Source organism: Plasmodium cynomolgi, chromosome 5 (assembly GCF_000321355.1).
Source record: "Plasmodium cynomolgi strain B DNA, chromosome 5, whole genome shotgun sequence".
NCBI classification, from domain to species: domain Eukaryota; phylum Apicomplexa; class Aconoidasida; order Haemosporida; family Plasmodiidae; genus Plasmodium; species Plasmodium cynomolgi.
The window spans coordinates 167,159-183,945 of record NC_020398.1 but is presented as its reverse complement, the minus strand read 5'-3'; the positions used below and the strand labels follow the sequence as shown (position 1 = coordinate 183,945).

At 44.5% G+C, this 16,787-nt stretch overlaps 3 protein-coding genes across 3 annotated transcripts; 1 reads left to right on the top strand and 2 right to left on the bottom strand.

Annotated features, from left to right (window-relative positions):
• Positions 1–1,764: 1,764 nt before the first annotated feature.
• On the bottom strand, positions 1,765–2,667 carry PCYB_051360 (hypothetical protein; the record flags this gene model as incomplete). The annotated part of the gene is made up of 2 exons (XM_004221017.1): positions 1,765–2,383; positions 2,447–2,667. The coding sequence occupies 2 exons, from the start codon at positions 2,665–2,667 to the stop codon at positions 1,765–1,767; spliced, it is 840 nt and encodes a 279-aa protein (XP_004221065.1).
• Positions 2,668–8,017: 5,350 nt separating this feature from the next.
• On the top strand, positions 8,018–14,254 carry PCYB_051350 (SET domain; the record flags this gene model as incomplete). The annotated part of the gene is made up of 2 exons (XM_004221016.1): positions 8,018–9,911; positions 9,981–14,254. The coding sequence occupies 2 exons, from the start codon at positions 8,018–8,020 to the stop codon at positions 14,252–14,254; spliced, it is 6,168 nt and encodes a 2,055-aa protein (XP_004221064.1).
• Positions 14,255–15,448: 1,194 nt separating this feature from the next.
• PCYB_051340 (protein disulfide isomerase) lies at positions 15,449–16,724 on the bottom strand (the record flags this gene model as incomplete). The annotated part of the gene is made up of 1 exon (XM_004221015.1): positions 15,449–16,724. A coding segment is annotated over one exon (1,275 nt), but the record flags the coding sequence as incomplete, so codon positions are not given.
• Positions 16,725–16,787: the final 63 nt, after the last annotated feature.

Here is a 16,787-nt window from a genome sequence, read left to right as displayed (position 1 = left end):
GCAATTTTTGGATATACGTGACGGAGTAATGTTTTTTTTTTTTTCTTCATTCATTTCGTCTTCTTCGTTGGTTAACGTGGCGAAGTATTCGAACAGATCGTTTCCGCTTATGTGTATAGAGTTTTTTTTTTTTTTTTTCCTTCCCAGGTTTGTGTGGGTTCCAGCTCTGTTGCTTGGAGGGGGATAGCGTGGGAGGCCCGCGATGAAGGTATACTTCGCCACTGCTTCGCCTTTTGCTGGTAAGAAGCAAAGAGTGAGCGCCGTTACCGCGACTTTCATTTTTTGCCCCCGGTGTGGAGCGCCGCAGGGGAGGAGGGGGCCTGCTCTGGTTGCGCTTATGACCGCGGTTTGGGATGCAATTCAGGGCGCGGTTTGGGATGCAATTCAGGGCGCGGTTCGGGTTGCAATTCAGGGCGCGGTTCGGGTTGCAATTCAGGGAGCAGTTCGGGTTGCAACTAAGGCCACCGTTTGGGATGCAATTCAGACCACAGTTTGGGATGCAATTAAGGCCACGGTTCGGATCACAATTGGATTACGCCTGAGGATATAACTCCCTCTCGTGCTGCTCCCCCCCCTCCATACACACACACCTGCGCTGTGACTTTACCAGGTGGGAGATAACCCAACCAGGGGATCTATTTCGTAGGTAGCCCCGTTACAACTGTGAGGAAGATCCCCCTGCATGGATTTATACCCCTTGGACCTTTCGCTCATGTGTGTATGTGTGGGGGGATATGATTCACTCCTGAGTGTTTCCTCAATATAATTGTTCTTCGTCTCGTGACCTCGCTTAGATGCATTTTCTTGGAGAGTTTACACGTCCAGTAGATCTCCCCTTTACTTGAGAGGGGGGCGTGCGTGCCTCTGCTTAAGGGGTGCATTCTATGCATACGTACTGGGGAAGCACAAACTGGGGAAGCAACAAACTGGGGAAGTAAAAACTGCTCCTCAGTGGTGACATGCAGCTACCACTTCGTCGTTGATATTTTTGCTTGTCCCCCTTCTGCAGAGAATCTGCTCAAGGTACTTCTTAAAGGGGGAGGGGAAAGAAGGACCTTTTGAGAGCTTCCCCAAATGTACCTGAGATTGTCGCTGCACTTCCGCTTGCACTTCCGCTTGCACGTGTGCCCTCCACGCTTAGTTTATCGGAACTAGGGGCATCGGAAGAGAGGCATGAAGAAGGTACCAACTAGTGCGATTTATTCTTTGCATGCGTGGTAACTGTAAAGAGGGTGCCCTGTATTTGTCGCGCTTCCCCGCTGTGTGATGCCAAGCCTCTTGGGGGACCTCTGAAAAATGGGAACACAAGTGGGCGATCTGGCGTGCGCTCGTGAAAGGGCCCCAAAGGGATGAACAGGTCGTGCGGAGGTGCCTACGAACAAAGGGGGGGAGAAGCCGCATGTGGGGGAGAAGCCGCATTGGGGGGGAGAAGCCACGTGGGGGGGACAAATTTGGATAGATAAAAGGGGTCACTTGTTGGCTCCCCATTTGTTGCCCCCACATGTGCTGCCTCCACATGTGCTGCCCCCCCTTTTGTTGGCCCCCCATCCCCGTTAGCACCCTCGAATGGCGACGTGCAAAGCAGTGACGCAAACACAGGAGAGTGGTTCCCCCACAGCGAAGGGGAAAAGACGCTTTATTGCTTACTTGATGGCATAACTGAGTAGATCCACCCCCTCCCTCCCACCAAAAAAATAAAATAAAAAATAAAATAAAATAAAAATGCTTCACTCATGAGGATGAACATGAGTACCCCTTCAATCTTCATCCTTTTTTCGGCTTGAAGCAGCGCAAAAGAACTCGGTTTATATTATACTGTAGGTATAGTATGCCGATAATGACAAGCAGGACGCCAAGGGAAAAGCACACAGCGTTTGTGCACTGAATCACGGATTCTTCCTCCTGCATTATTATAGTTGTGAGGCTACTAAAGAAAACGATATTGGACATGATGAGGGGAATAACGGAAGTGACGCTAAATTTAGACAATGAAATATTTAGAAATAAAAGCTGATTGCATAAGCAGAAGAGAGTGAGCATCATGAGTACGTATGCAAATGGATGTGAAAACATATGAATATTTTCTTTTGAAAAAATTCCTATGATTTGTTCAGAAAAAATATTTACGAATCCTCCTGATATGCCACATAATGTGCAGCAGCATATTCTGTAGAAGATTTCTGGGTGCCTGATTTTCTTCGACTTGGCTGCCGCTGGGTAGATGGAGGCGATGAGCGACAGGTACTGCAGCTGGACGGGGTCCGTTCGTGCGCGGCTGTTACTACTTCCGTTTGGGCCGCTTGGGTCACTTGGGCCGCTTTGGCCACTTGGGCCGATTGAACCGCTTGGGCTACTGCCGACGCTTGCCTTCCCAGGGCTGCCCCTTTCACGCGTGGGAGAATAAACGATCAGCGAGAAGGGTTCCCCATTTTTCCAATTTTCACACGAGTCAAATTTGTCTGCACTTTTAAGGACATCTATTGGATAGAAGGGTTGGTTCCCTGCGATCGAACTGGGGTGACTCGATTGGGGACTCAGTTCGGGGGGGTCCTCCACTGTAGGACCATTCTGTTTATGGCCATTTATGTAACGGAGAAAACTTGTTTGTTTCTTCCTGCACACTTTTAACCCCACCTTGCTCTTATTTTGAAGAAATTTTTTTATCATTTTGATACTTTTGTAAGGTGATAGTAGTAGTTTTTTTTTTTTTTTTATGAGTAGATGTACATTCTGCACCGTCATTTGGTATGGGTTCTATCATCGGTTCTAAGTTGGAGCAGCTCGTTGTGTGGCTTCCGCTATTGATGAGGTCTCCTCTTTGGTAACATAGGTTATTTTCATTTTTGTCACACCAGTTGGGGGTGGTTTCACTGCAGTAGAGGTCGTCTCGTGATTCGACCCATTTTGGACATTTTGTAAAAAGCATATCTGAGTTTTCTCGATAAAGGGGGGGAATTTTTCCTTGGAGAGTTCGTTCAACATCTCCCTTTCGGGCATCCCATGATCGATTGATTTTGCGAAATTGAGGTGGGTGTTTTTTTCTCTCCGTCTTACTTGACTTGAAGTTTATCTTTTTAATTTTCTCACTTCGATGTTTAGGAAATGTGTTATTGGCAGGTAGACGATGTAGGGAGTCCCCGGGTCTGTAATTAATCAGCGCGCTTCTTCGATAGACATTGCTTGTATTTTCCCCCACTTTTGTATGCCTTCTCACTTTGAGTATTTCCTCCTGACTTGAAGGAATTATTCTATCGTTGGAGCGACGTGCAGAGTTGTCTCCTTCGGTTGATGTGTCCAGAAGTCTTTCCTTCCTAGTTGGACTGCTCCTTCGATGTTCATACGTGTTTGGACTATCATCCCCATGGGTGTTGTCTTTATCGGAGCTGCTCAAGACGGTCAGGGGGTCATCTGTTCCACTCAAGGGGTACTTTATGGGATGCTTTATGGAGCACTTTATGGGACGCTTTATGGGGGACTCCAAAGGGTTCCCCTTAGAGTGCCCCCCCTTGCCAATTTTAAAGGAAGTATCTCTTCCAGCCAATTTCGCACAAGTGTCACTATTTTTAAAAAACGAAATTTCACACGAATGTGTGCATGTGTTTGCAGCAATTTTGTTCATATATAAAAGTTGCTCATTTTTTAAAAGAATTATTTTTTATATCTTTGAAAAGAAAGGGAAGCAAACAAACGATTAACAGAGTAACAATAATGGTGAAGGTAAGGACAAGATAAATAATAACCTTTGTTTGACTATACAAGCTAGCTAAATCATTCATACTATGTATGTCCACTTTTTTTTCCGAAAAAATGATAATTAAGGCAATACCACAAATTAAAAAAAAGGATCCCATGTATTGGTGCAACTTAGTTCTGATTTTCAACGAAATATTTGTTATGATTAAATTCCACAAAATGTGAACTCCTGCAAAAGGTGCAACCACTGCAGCGGAGGTGAAATATAATGAACAAATGGTAAGTATTGGATCGATGACTACGCTGAGTAGGGTTCCAAACAACCACATGGTCATTTGGGACATGTGTTTTTTTTTCACATTTTCTTTGATATAGCTGTCATGAACAAATTTGTCTCCCAGTGCCCCAAGGAAAGACCCAACAAAGGAAATGGCTATTCCGATCAATGTGGTGTCCATTTAGAGGGGTGGTGATAGGGGAGAGTTTTCGAACGTAAAAAGGGGAAGTGGGTCAATGAGTTTGCACACAGTGTGTACGTGTTTGTATACACTCCTTTTGTAGAGATACATCTGCACATGGGACATCAGTGACCGAGGGAAGAAATGTCCACATAGCATGTTGTTTTCTAGGAAGTCTAAAAAAAAAAAAAAAAAAAAGGGTTCATCCCTCTATAGAAGTCAAATTTGAGTCTTAGGAAGGAAAGGATAAAAAAAAAAAAATATAAGTTCGAACATGCGAATGCAAAGTAGCCCCTCGCAAAGGGCCCATGTCACATATTTGCACACATGAAAAAAAAGTGGCCTACACATGGAGTGCGGGAAAAAAAAAAAAGGGAGCATTTTGCACAGGTCTTTTCGTACAAAAAAAAAAGAACGGCGTTGTAATTGTACTTTGTGATTTTTAAAGAAACATACTTAAGCGTCATTTGGTGGAACGAAAAATAGGAAAGCATGATTCACCGGTGAGTGCAACGTTGTGGTGGAAGTTGCCCATTTGGAAATGCAATACCGTTCAACTCTTTTTCGCACATTTTGGACAGCAATTATGAGGGTACCTCCGAAAGGAACTTTTCGGGAACGCAAGGAAGGTTTTAATTTGAAGGGGGGAAAAGGAGAGTATACTTCCTACGCTTTGCCCTGCCATGACCGCTAATGAGATTGCCAATAGGGGGACTTTCAAGGAATATTCCGTGAAGAAGACGAACACCATCCATGTAGTTGCAAAGGTGTGTATCCCACTAGACAGCAGAGGGTCTGTCAAGGAATGCAGCTTTTCCTGCAAAGAATTCGTGTGTGTGCATGTAGCCCACTTCATTTAGGGGAACCTTTTTCTTAACTTGGAATTTTTTAATTTTTAAAACTCGCTGAGGGGTGAACCTTTGCTGGGGTAAAGCGCGCACAGCAATTCTGCGTCCTTTTTTTTAAAATTAGCAAGCACATGAGGGGTCCTTCATATGCGAACGAGTGTTCGTTACTTCATTCCGATAGGGACTACGAGGAGTTGGAGAACCCAGGCAGCTGCGTGTGCTGACGTGAAACCGTGCAACAACAGCTTACTCGAAGGGAAAGCCCAATACAAGAACGTGCGTTACGTATTAAAGCAGCACGACTAAGGCCTTCCAAACGGTATGGCTGCTTTATAGCCGGCGAAATAGCGGTTGGGGTGACATTCAATTTTATGTGAACTGTAACTGCGAAGTCGAAGTGTTTACGGGGCAGGGGTCTCTCCGAGGGGGTATTTATTTTCACGCAAAATGGAACGGAGCGATTCCCTCCTTCATTTGTGCCTCGCATGCGTTATCCTCATTTTTTGACATTACTGAACGGTCCCCCTTGGAATGATGGAGAAGTGGTAGGAGGAGAGGAAGACACGCCCGGGTGCTCATCCGCAAGCGAAAACGTGAAAATGGAAAAACGTAAGCATGTAATAATGCAATAACTAACAACGCAATAACGCAATAACGTAGTGACGCAATAACGTAGTAACGCAAATAACGTAGTAACGTAATAGTGAACACACAGAACAGAGGGAACGCATTTTCACCTGACCCGTTCGTATTTTTTTTGGCAAAGGGTAACCCCCTTTCGAAGGGGGCAAAAGACAATTAGGCAAAAGAGAAAGCTCACTTGTAAGCTTTTTAGCGAAGCAAAAGGGGGGGAAAGCCGAATGGATAAACGAATTTATCAAAAAAAAAAAAAGGAGTACAAAATGTGCGAAGAAGAGAAAGGCTTAAATTTTCCTTTTCGTTTTTGGCTAGTTCGATTTTTTTTTTTTTTTCTTGGCTAGCCAATTAAGTAGGTGTAAAACGGAACATACTTCACACTGCCCAAATGGAGGGTCACACATCAGGAGCTGCACATGTATACGTACGTAAATGTATACTTATGTACATGTTTACATCTGTTCGGAGTGGTTTCCTCCCTAGCTGCCACTTAAACGATTAGGAAAAAAACAATTACATGAAAGCCAAGATGATAAAAAAAAATGCCCCTAACTGCAATACACGTTTTTCATAGAGGAACTGTGTGTGGGGCGCAATTTGAAAGACTGAGCGCGATTGACACCGAACCCCCGGTGCGGATAAACCGATCGGATTATAAATTGGCAAAACGCGTTGCGCGTATAATACGTCGGATCCTTTTTAGGCAATTTTTGCGAGACGGGGAAAAGGTGCCTTTCCGTCCGGTTAGAGTGTCTTCCCAAGGGGGGCAGTCCAAACATATCGGTCGGTGATAGTGCAGCCTAGTAAACAGGAAAATGTTAAAATATTCACACGTGTCAGTGTGCTTTCCATGCATGTGTATACACCAATCCGGGAAAAACTGTTAAACAAAATTGGACTTTTTTTTCCGTTCCTCAAGCAATCGATAAGATGACCACCATTACTATTACTCATAAAACTCAGGTGGCACTCGGTTGGATCGCAAAAAAAAAAAAACACATCTCTTCTATTGTGTGTCCATTTATTTTGCACTTTGCTAGGAAATGTGAAAATGATCAAGCCTTTTTTTTTTTTTCCCCCCCCCGGATAGTATTTAATCTATAAATGACAGATCTGTTAATACGTTTTAAGTAAAAAAAAAAAAACGAACACGAAAGGAACAAGCTACGCTTAGCAAAAGTGATAGGGGCAAACTATTATAAAAAAAAAAAAAAAAACACTATTCACGCGAATTCCTTTTAGCAGATATTATTGAGTGGAACGGAAACGGCAACCAACCAATCAGTCCAGTCATGGCGTGGGGGTCTCCATTTTGATCGCTCTAACGAAGCATTCTTGCAATTCGTATCATCTAATCATCGCCGCTATGGTCATCATTGTTCCTTCCCTTTATGTGGGTCCTCTTTTAAAATTGTGCGCGAGAGAACAAGCAAAATAAATAGGCGTATTTTTTCGTCGCACGCTGACAATTTGGCACAATCGCGCCAATCGTTAGCATGCTAGTTATGCGAACGAGCAAATGGTAAATTGGCATATTACCAAATGTACATATGAGCATGAGCAGCCTTGCTAATTTTGCGATTATCGCCTGTTTTTACTTTCCATTGCGCTTTGCAGTGTTTTATTTCATTTTATTATTTTTTTTTATTTTATTCCTTTTTATTCCATTTTATTCCATTTCATTTCATCTCATTTTATTTTATTTCTTTTTCTTTTTCTTTCTAGAAAGTTGACGAGTAGATGGTCTTTCGACCCGCCACGAGTCATTTTTTTCGTTTCGTTTGCTAGCATAGGCGGCACGGGGCGCGCGGATGTACGTATACGCAAATGCGCAAATAGGCAAATTGACAAATTGGCATATACGCGTATACGCGTGCGTTGCTGTATAGGCTCACATGTCGGACGGGCTGAGTCACCAACGAGGGCAGCAAAAAATGGCCTACGAAAGCGAAAGCAGCAAAAAGGCTGTGGCATGACGGGCATTTGCTAATATACGTATATATGTACAGATCAGATGTACGTACAGATGCATGTATAGATGTATATGCAAGTGCTCATTGTTTCTATGTACGCGTAATGCATACAATACATATTATGGGCCTCTATACTGCTCGAGGCAACCCGTTTTTCTGGCTCAGATCAGCTCTTCGACGGCCGCTTTTTTTTCACCTATTTTTTTTTTTTTTTCCCACTCCGTTTTGCCACGCATCGCCGCCTTCCCCAAGATCCACAGCACTCAACATCCGATAGATAGAGCCCCCAGCGGGATTATCCTGAATGGAATTGTATTGAAAAAAAAAAAAAAAAATGTTACGTAAACGTATACTACATTAATAAAATATATTGACGAAGCCACTAACAAGAAATTTCCAAAAAAGAAAAATGAAGGAGAAGAACGGCAGGAGGAATAATCTTAGTGGTGGCAGACAAATGGAGGGAAGCCAAAATGGGAGCGGCGGTGGCACGGTTGGTGGCACGGTTGGCGACCCGACCAGCGGTGTCCCTAGCAACGGTGCCCCGATCAACGGTGGCAACAACCTTACTGGTAGTGCTTTAAGCAGCGGCTTCGATAATGCCATCGACAAGGGGCTCGATAACGGCTTCGCCCCCAGTTACCACAAGGGCTTCGGCCCCCGCCTTAACAACAGCTGCGACGTTGGTTGCAACCCTGTGGGGGATTCCATGGAGGAGTCGAAGAGTGTTGAAGTTAGTGGACAGGTTAATGTAAGTAAAAATGAAGGGTTAATAAACCTGAACAGGGAGGAGGAGGTATATTACGTGGAAGGTAGCGAGCACGGTGTGAACAATCTTGGTGAAGAAAAAAAAGGGGCCGAGGGGAGAAGGCTAACGGGTGAGAGAGGCACCTTGGGGGGAGAAGAAGAACCCGGGCTGTGCAATGAAGTGGTAGACAGTGACAAATGTGCAAAGGAGTCGAACCGCCATAATTGCGAAGCTCCGAGAGGGGAGTTCTGTATGGCTAGTCAAGTATCGGGTGACAATTTGGGTCAGTTGTTTATCCAAAGCTTTAAGGGCGATGGTTGCAACGGCAGTAGTGGCAGAGGCAACCTCCCCGTGGAGGGGCAGCCCCCCGGCGTTGCCGCTAGTGGTGTTATCTCTAGCGGTGTTATCCCTAGCGGTGTTATCCCTAGCGGTGTTGTCCCTAGCGGTGTTATCCCTAGCGGTGTTATCCCTAGCGGTGTTATCCCTAGCGGTGTTATCCCTAGCGGTGTTGTCCCTAGCGGTGTTGTCCCTAGCGGTGTTGGCCGTAGCGCTAACTTCATGGATGCCCCGCCCGAGGAGCGCCCGCAGTTTCGGGTGCAAAGCGCGGAGGTAGTAAAGTTGAAAAAAAGGGGAAAACCCAAATTTATTAAAAGGGAAACGAATTTGAAGAGCGGCCCCCATGATGAGAAGGAAGAAATGGTTGTGTCTCTTGGGAATAACCCCAGTCTGTTCAATCCCGAGTGTAACATGGGGATGAGCAAAGTGGGGAGGAAAAAGGGGAGACGGGAGAAGAGTGCGAGCAGTGCAAAGATGGACGACGAGGGTGCCTTTCGGTTTTCCCCCGTGGGGTGCAACGTGAAAGAGTGCAGCGGTGGGAGCGGCGGTAACAGCGGCGGTAACATCGGCGGTAACACCGGCGGTAATGGTGCAGCCCAGTTTGAAAAAAGCCTGGTGAACAAGGCAGGCGAAAGGAAGAAGCGGAAGCTGCGCAAGGTAAAGATAAAAACGAAGAAAACGATCCCACGAAAAAAGAGGTCGAAGTGTGCCCTGAAAGGGAACTCAGCAAGTAGCCGATTCAAGTATGAAACAACGCACGCAGGAAGCGGTAAGTTAAAAAATGAGAAGAAGAATTACCTTAAGGATGAGCTATATTGCAACCATAAGGATGACAACAGTGGTGCGTGTGGCAGCGGAGTTGTACACGATATAAGTAACAAATTTTCTAATATAAAAATTAGCAAACATTTTTTTTTAAAAATGGATGACGATGATGAAGAGGAGGACTACGACGATGTTGAGGATGTCGAGGTGGAGGACAACGACGCGCGTTCGAGTAGGCACAGTTCGATGTCTCTCACGTTAGCGAAGAGGAATTTCCAAAAAAAAATTATCATCCTGGATGAGCGCGTCGGCGGTGACAGCGGCATCGGCGGTATCACTGGCAACGAAAACAAAGTGATGAAAAAAATTTTAACAACCGAAGAAAATACAACTCTCCTGAATAACGTAAAAGAAGTAAACATGAAAAGATTTAACTTTAATGACATAATTTCAAGTAAAGACTCTCTAATGGAACAGTTCATGTTGTATAACTTATTTTCCTATGACATCACTATACTTAAAGGGCCATTAAAATTTATGTACACTTATTGCTTATTTAAAAATTTAAGATTATATTATCAGATTCAGGATAAAAATGTATACATTGATGAGAAGGCTATTTCTAATTGTAGGATAAAAGATAATCTGATAGATACTCATTCGATTATCTTAAGCATGTATGAGAATTATTGTAGAATTTTGAATCGGAATAGAATTCCTATTGATGATTTTATTAACTTAAATTATTTTAACATACATAATGTAAAATTTGCAAAGAAAAATGTACAACATAATAAAAGCTATGATGATAATATATTGCCTGAGAAGGATAATAGGAAGATCAGTTCTATGTATAAGTTTAGGCCATACCTTTATTCTAACTACTCTAATGATGAGAAGGAGGAGTCTTCTGGGAAGGTGATGGGTGTGGATTCACAAAAGAAAGGTGTGGTTAAGATGGAAAAGGGGGAGAGTAATATCCCTGTTGTGAAAGAGAGTGAGAATAAGAAGGGGAGAGTTACCAGAGGGGGGTCCAAAGCGGAGATTCCACTAGACCAATTCTGTGCGATGAAGAAGGATTCCTTCGAAGAGTGCATGCAGATTAACAAAGATGCTGCCTCTGTAACGTTCAAGGTAGAGGATACCCCGTGCGCTTCGCAACGTTTGCCGGAAGAGAGCCAACCCACGGATAAGAGAGTCGACTCGAAGCAGAGCGAGCGGAGGGTGGTGGTGAATGAAGCGTCCAAGCGGGAGGAGGAGCTGTGCGGGGGAGAAGTGGGAGAAGAGGGAGAAGTGGGAGAAGTGGGGGAAGTGGTAGACGTGGATGACGCGGGAGAAGCGGAAGAAGCGGGAGAAGCGGTAGACGTGGATGACGCGGGAGAAGCGGATGACGCGGGCGAGGACTCCTTACCCGCGCAGAAGGGGCGCAAGAGGAAGACACTGGGGGGGGGTAGGAAAGACGGGGCGTCTAACTGCACGAGTAAGAAACAGAGGGGGAGAGACGGTGATGTGGGGGAGGAGGCGAACGGGTGTCAGGACGTGCAGTGCGGAAGTGCCGCTTTACAAGCAGATGGGGAGACGCACCAAGTAGGAAGTGAGTCCATCCACGAGGTGTTGCCCCTGTGCCAGGTGAAGAAAGAAACACCACCGGGCATGCTGGAGTGTGCGGAGAAGCCCAAATGTGATGATTCAACCACAGCACTGACCCGCGTAAAGGATGAAGACAGGGAAGAAAAAGCGACTGAAGGAAAGAGTTATAGCTGTATGGTGATCCCCCCTGATGGAGGCGTCGAAGCGGGAAGAATGGTAGTAAAAAGGGAGTGGTGGGAAAAGGAAGAACCCGTGACGCCCGATGGGAGGAGGAAGCACTTAACACATAAGTACAACGAAACGATCACAAAGGGAGGCATCGCAACAACGGGAGAGTCCAAAAAGAAACTGATGCTGCGAAACAGAAATATTAAGGAAGAAAAGGCAATAAAGAAAAGCAAGCTGGGGAGGCCGTGTAAACAAAGCGGCTCGTCCAATGTACCACTCAAAAGAGGAAGGAAGAAATTTTTCTGTAACAATAATTTGTCGCTTATGAAAAATAGAAGAAGAAGAGGACGCATCCCTTCTAAGAAGACAAAGAAGAAGAAGGAGGAGAAGACAACCAGGGGAAGCGAATCCCATTTTAAAAAAAAATATTCAGACCATGATGAGTACTCAGAATATGCGGAGGATATGAGTGAGTTGGAAAATGTAAATGTGATGCTGTTGGAGAGGATAAAAAATAATTACAAAATGATAATGGAGAATCATAAGTTGAATAGGAAGAAGAGGGAGGAGAAAATGCTGTTAATGAGTGGAGGTGCTGCTGCTGCTACCTCCGCCGCTACAGCTGGGGGGGCTTTGGGAAGGGTCGATAACTACGCGGGGAATGAGAGTGGGCATCCTGAAGGGAGCATCAATGGGAGCGGCATAGGAGGAAACGGGCCAGGCGGATCAAACGGGGAAGGCGGTCCAAGTGGACCAGGCAGGCCGTTAGGGGTAGGAAGACCATTAGGGGTAGGCAGACCATTAGGGGTGGGCAGACCATTAGGGGCCGGAAGACCATTAGGGGCAGGAAGACCAATCGGGGCAGGCAGACCAAGCGGTTACACCTCAACTGTGAACAATAACATAAATGGAAATCTCCATGCTGATGATAACAGAGATGATAAAGTGAGCGGAGGTAAGCTGGGAAGACTGCAAGATGGAGACGCAACGGGGATGTACAAAAATAACAACAACGAACTGTCGGAGAAGGAAAAAAAGTACATGCTTTCAGTAGACTGGCTCTATAACAATAATTTTAACATTTTAGATATAAAGGTGAATACGCATTTTTCTCACAACTATCACATATCACTCTTCTTTTTGTGTAAGTACACGTCATATAATCTGTTTTTGCATCCGATTAATAAGAACGAGCACATCGTTTCTTCGGTAATTTTGAATTCTAAAAATGAAGTGCTTACAGATAATGGAAATTTTTTTGTTCTGAGATATTTACTCTCTTTTTTGAGCAATAAAATTTCAAGTCTCAGGAAATGCTATGCGAATGCATTGTACAACTCGTATTTGCTACAAATGCCGATACGTATTTTCCGACACAATAATTTGAAAACCAAGTACAGTCCCAACTATGGCATTCGCTACGATGGTATATACAAAATAGTGAATGCTTTTACCAGTAATGATTACTCCACATCGGAGTATAAGAGGGACATCCTGTACGTTTTTAAGAGGCTCTATATAGACAAATGCTTTATCCCACGTAACTGTCGTTTTTATGAAAATCAGTGCGAGAGGAAGAAGTACCTTATTGAAAAGAACTCCGTCTCCGTTAACGTCTTTTTGGATAGCGAATTGATTATGACTTTGAGTGTCCCATATTTGAAGAATTACAAATCGACTACTTTTATGAATTTTAATCACATTTATAAGTTTATTCGGAGGAGATGCATTAAGGAGAAATTGGCTTCTCAGTGGGTCCGTAGCGATGTGCGCATGTATGAGGCGTGCAAACGGAAGCTGCGTGAGGAGGAGGCCCTTCGACGGGCAGCCTCCCCCGAGGGGGGCGAAGTGGGGAGGACCACACACGAAGGGGGGAAAGCCACACACGAAGTGGACGGCCCCCCGAGGAATGCACCCGCGGGGGGGGGTGCCGTTGCCCCCCCAACTGGGACAGGCGGCGCAGAGACGTTCCCCTTCTGGTGTCGCGGGAAATACCTCCCCCTGGTACTGGTCCTGGAAACCCTAAATTTTGAAAAGGAGATTAACGAAAATCAAAGAATTAGAACCAAAAATTTTAAAAATATCGAAATATCAATCCGTAGAACGGAAATCCCAATAAATTGCGAAATGGCAAAGAGACCAGCCCATTTGTTCATACCCATCAAAAACAAAGAAGCGATAGCAGCGCACATCGAATTGAAGAGACCATTCGACGATACATGGAATCCGTATGAAGATCTCTCAGCTGGAAAAGAAAAATTTAAAATCCCAGTAGAAAACACAGTAGATGATTCACTCCCCCCTATGAATTTTACCTATGTAAATAAGACTCTTTTTTTTTCTAGACTCCCTCCCTACAATTTGTTACCACTGTGTTCAGGATGTGCACCACAAAATTATAGCAAAAAGGAGTTTGATGAAATTTATATCAATGGGTACTGCAAAGCGTTGAGACATAAACGAACGAACAAAATTTACTGCGATGGAAACAAGAGTTACGATATTAACGATTTTAATGTATTGGCTGCTTGCTCGGGGAACTGTCTTTGTGACCCTTTAAAATGTACCAATAAATTTCCTGAGGGATTGCATTACCCTGTGAAGGTGGTCAAGACGCGCGACATTGGATGGGATATCGTTTCTTCATCTTACATAAAAGCCAACTCGTTAATTATGCATTACGTTGGGGAAATAACCACCAGGAAGGAAATGATTTCTAGAGAACATGAATACGACAAGAAAGGATATTTTAACTACTTCATCGAAACGGCAGAGGTGGATGAAACTTACACCGACGATTGGAAGATCCCCTGCATAGATGCTCTCTTCATTTCAAACGTAGCTCGCTTCTTAAACCACTCGTGCGAGCCCAACGTTAACGTGATCACCATTTGGCGAGGAGACAATTACCCCTCCGTCGGGATCTTTGCCTCCAGGGACATCAAGCCAGACGAGCCCCTCAAGTACCACTACGGCATCAACTACAAGAATATCAAGTGCATGTGTAATTCGAAGAAGTGCAAGGGGTACATCGGCTAGCCGTTTTGCTGCCAGCCGTTTTGCTGCTAGCCGTTTTGCTGCTAGCCGTTTTGCTGTTACATCTTTTTTTGTTTCCTCTTTTGTTGTTACCACTTTTTCTGTTATCGCATTTCATGTTAGCGGCTTGCGGCACGGCCCATGTGGCTCGCATCAGGTCGGAAATAAACCCACCCTCGCGTGGCCGCAAGTATCCTTGAGTAGCTAAACGGGGGGATACCCACACCTACGCGCTCTTACACCTACGCGCTTCTACACCTACGCGTTGTTACACCTCCCGAACCGCCACGCTGACTACCCCCGCGGGGGGAAAAACGACCAACTTTACTTACCCATTTAAAAGCCCCCATGAATTATTTATTCTTATGTCTGTCTATTCTGTGTATACATAAACGTATATCTTTGACCACATCTTACGTCGTGGGAGTTTAAAAAGGACGTGCATAAAGTGGAGAGGAGGGGTGCAGGCAGACACGCACGTAGGTAATAGTGGTTATAGATACACCAACAGGATATGCGGGTCATCCGAGTGGAGTTACAAGGTGGTCAACACGGCAGTACGTACGCATCACATGGGTGAATAATGCATTTTTACGCAGAGTGAAAAAAAAAAAAACAATTTTTCATAAAAAAAAGCACCAAATTTAGCGGTGCTCAAAAGGAATACGCGTTCTGTGGACGACCCGGTATTGTAACGTAACAATTGGCATGTTCATTGCGAACACATCACAGGTGTGGTGTTCCCCTCTGTTGCTCCCTGCAAGGTGCATTCGCAGCGCGCATTCTGGGTGGAGGGATATCGTGTCGATTCGTTTATTGTGTAGGTCTTTTATGTAGGTATATATGGGCAGGGTGCACGCCGCATGCCGCTCCGCTTGATTCAGCATTTGGGGGGTGGGGGTCGGCCTACTCCTCAGGTGCTGCTTACTGCTACTTCCAATGCTTCGTTCCTTTTAACGCATACATATTCGTGCTTCTTACGAGTGGTTTTTTTTTTTTTCTTTTTTTCTCCAACTAGACTTATACGATTTGTGCACCCTAAAAAGGTTTCACCCCACTTTGGTCCTGTTCATGCAAGAGGTGGTATACGTACCGATTTAGTTCAACGTTTTTCTGGTGGTCAATCCATAAAGCTCGGCACGTGGGAGGTGAAGTTTAGTTGAGCAGTGAGAGGAGGTGCCTTTTTTTTTTTTTTTTTTATAACTCCTCCGCAGTGCCATCCTCAAGATCGGGAACGCCCTCCACTGAGATGGGGGTGTTAGTGGCATGCTTATTTAGGAAATCTACAAAGCCCTTTAATGATCTCTCCCCTTCGTACGGCAGTGGGATTTTTGAACCCGCTTTGACAAAAAAGATGGTTGGGAATCCTGACCACTCAAAATCTTTAATTGGTGTTTCGTTAAGTGTACCATCCATTTTGGCAACAATTATGTTGTCATATTTTTTTAATTTTCTACCAAGGTCTTCATATACGGGTTCTAGCTTTTTGCAATGACCACACCATGGAGCGTAAATTTCGATCAGGACATCCTTTCCACTTTTAAGGACAACATCAACGAAGGAGTTTCCGACCACAACCTTAACAGGAGCAGCTTTATCATCCTCTGGAATGGGTTCTGATTTTAGAGACTTTTCAACTTTTCCTTCTTCTACTTCTTTAAAAAAAGTTACAATAGCTTTGTGGTTATGTAGGGATTCTTTAGCATTGGGTAGTAAGTAACGTCCTTCACTAGATTGGTAAGCTAATCCTGGGAATTCATTTAATCCTAAGGAAGCTCTAGCATGATCGGCATACTCAGGGATGTTTAAAAGGACAAAGTGTGTTTTTTTTCTCAATTCAGATGCTGCGAGTCTTACTTCCTCTTTTATTTCATTATACTGTTCTGTTGTGGCACAAACCCATACCAATTCTTTAGGGCTCTCTGCATAGAAGCGATAATTCTCAGTGTTGATTTCTCCAAAGAGTGGAAAGGACTCGGTCGATACGAACTCGCTTAGAGGTACCTTCTCATCGTAATCGACTTTCTTCTCATCCTTTCTGTAACATGAGATTTTGTTATGCTTATCATTTTTTTTTACAAAAAATTTTGCGATTTCTCTATTTTTGTCTCCAACTTCGTTGAAACTTTTATACAGTTCGTTATCTTCGGATGTATATTCCATGTAGAATGCGACTGCTATGTTTTTCTCCTTGAGAACGTCCTCTATGTTAGTGGTAATTTCTGTGAACACTGGACCGGTCATTTGTTGGAGCCAATCTACGATTGACTGAGCTGTTCTTCCTCCTCCGTAGTTCACTCGGTTTTTCTTGTTAAACATGATCATGGTTGGGTACCCTGTGATTCCATACTCCTGCGCTAGGGCGTTTTCCGTGGTGGCGTCTACGCTGGCTAGCTTTATTTCGCTCTTCTTCTCCGCCAGCATGTTCGCCGCTTCGTTGTACTCCGGGATCAGTCTTTTGCAGTGCCCGCACCTGGGAAGGGGAGAGAGTTGCATGAGTGGTAGAAGCGGTAGAGGCGGTAGAAGAGGCAGCGAT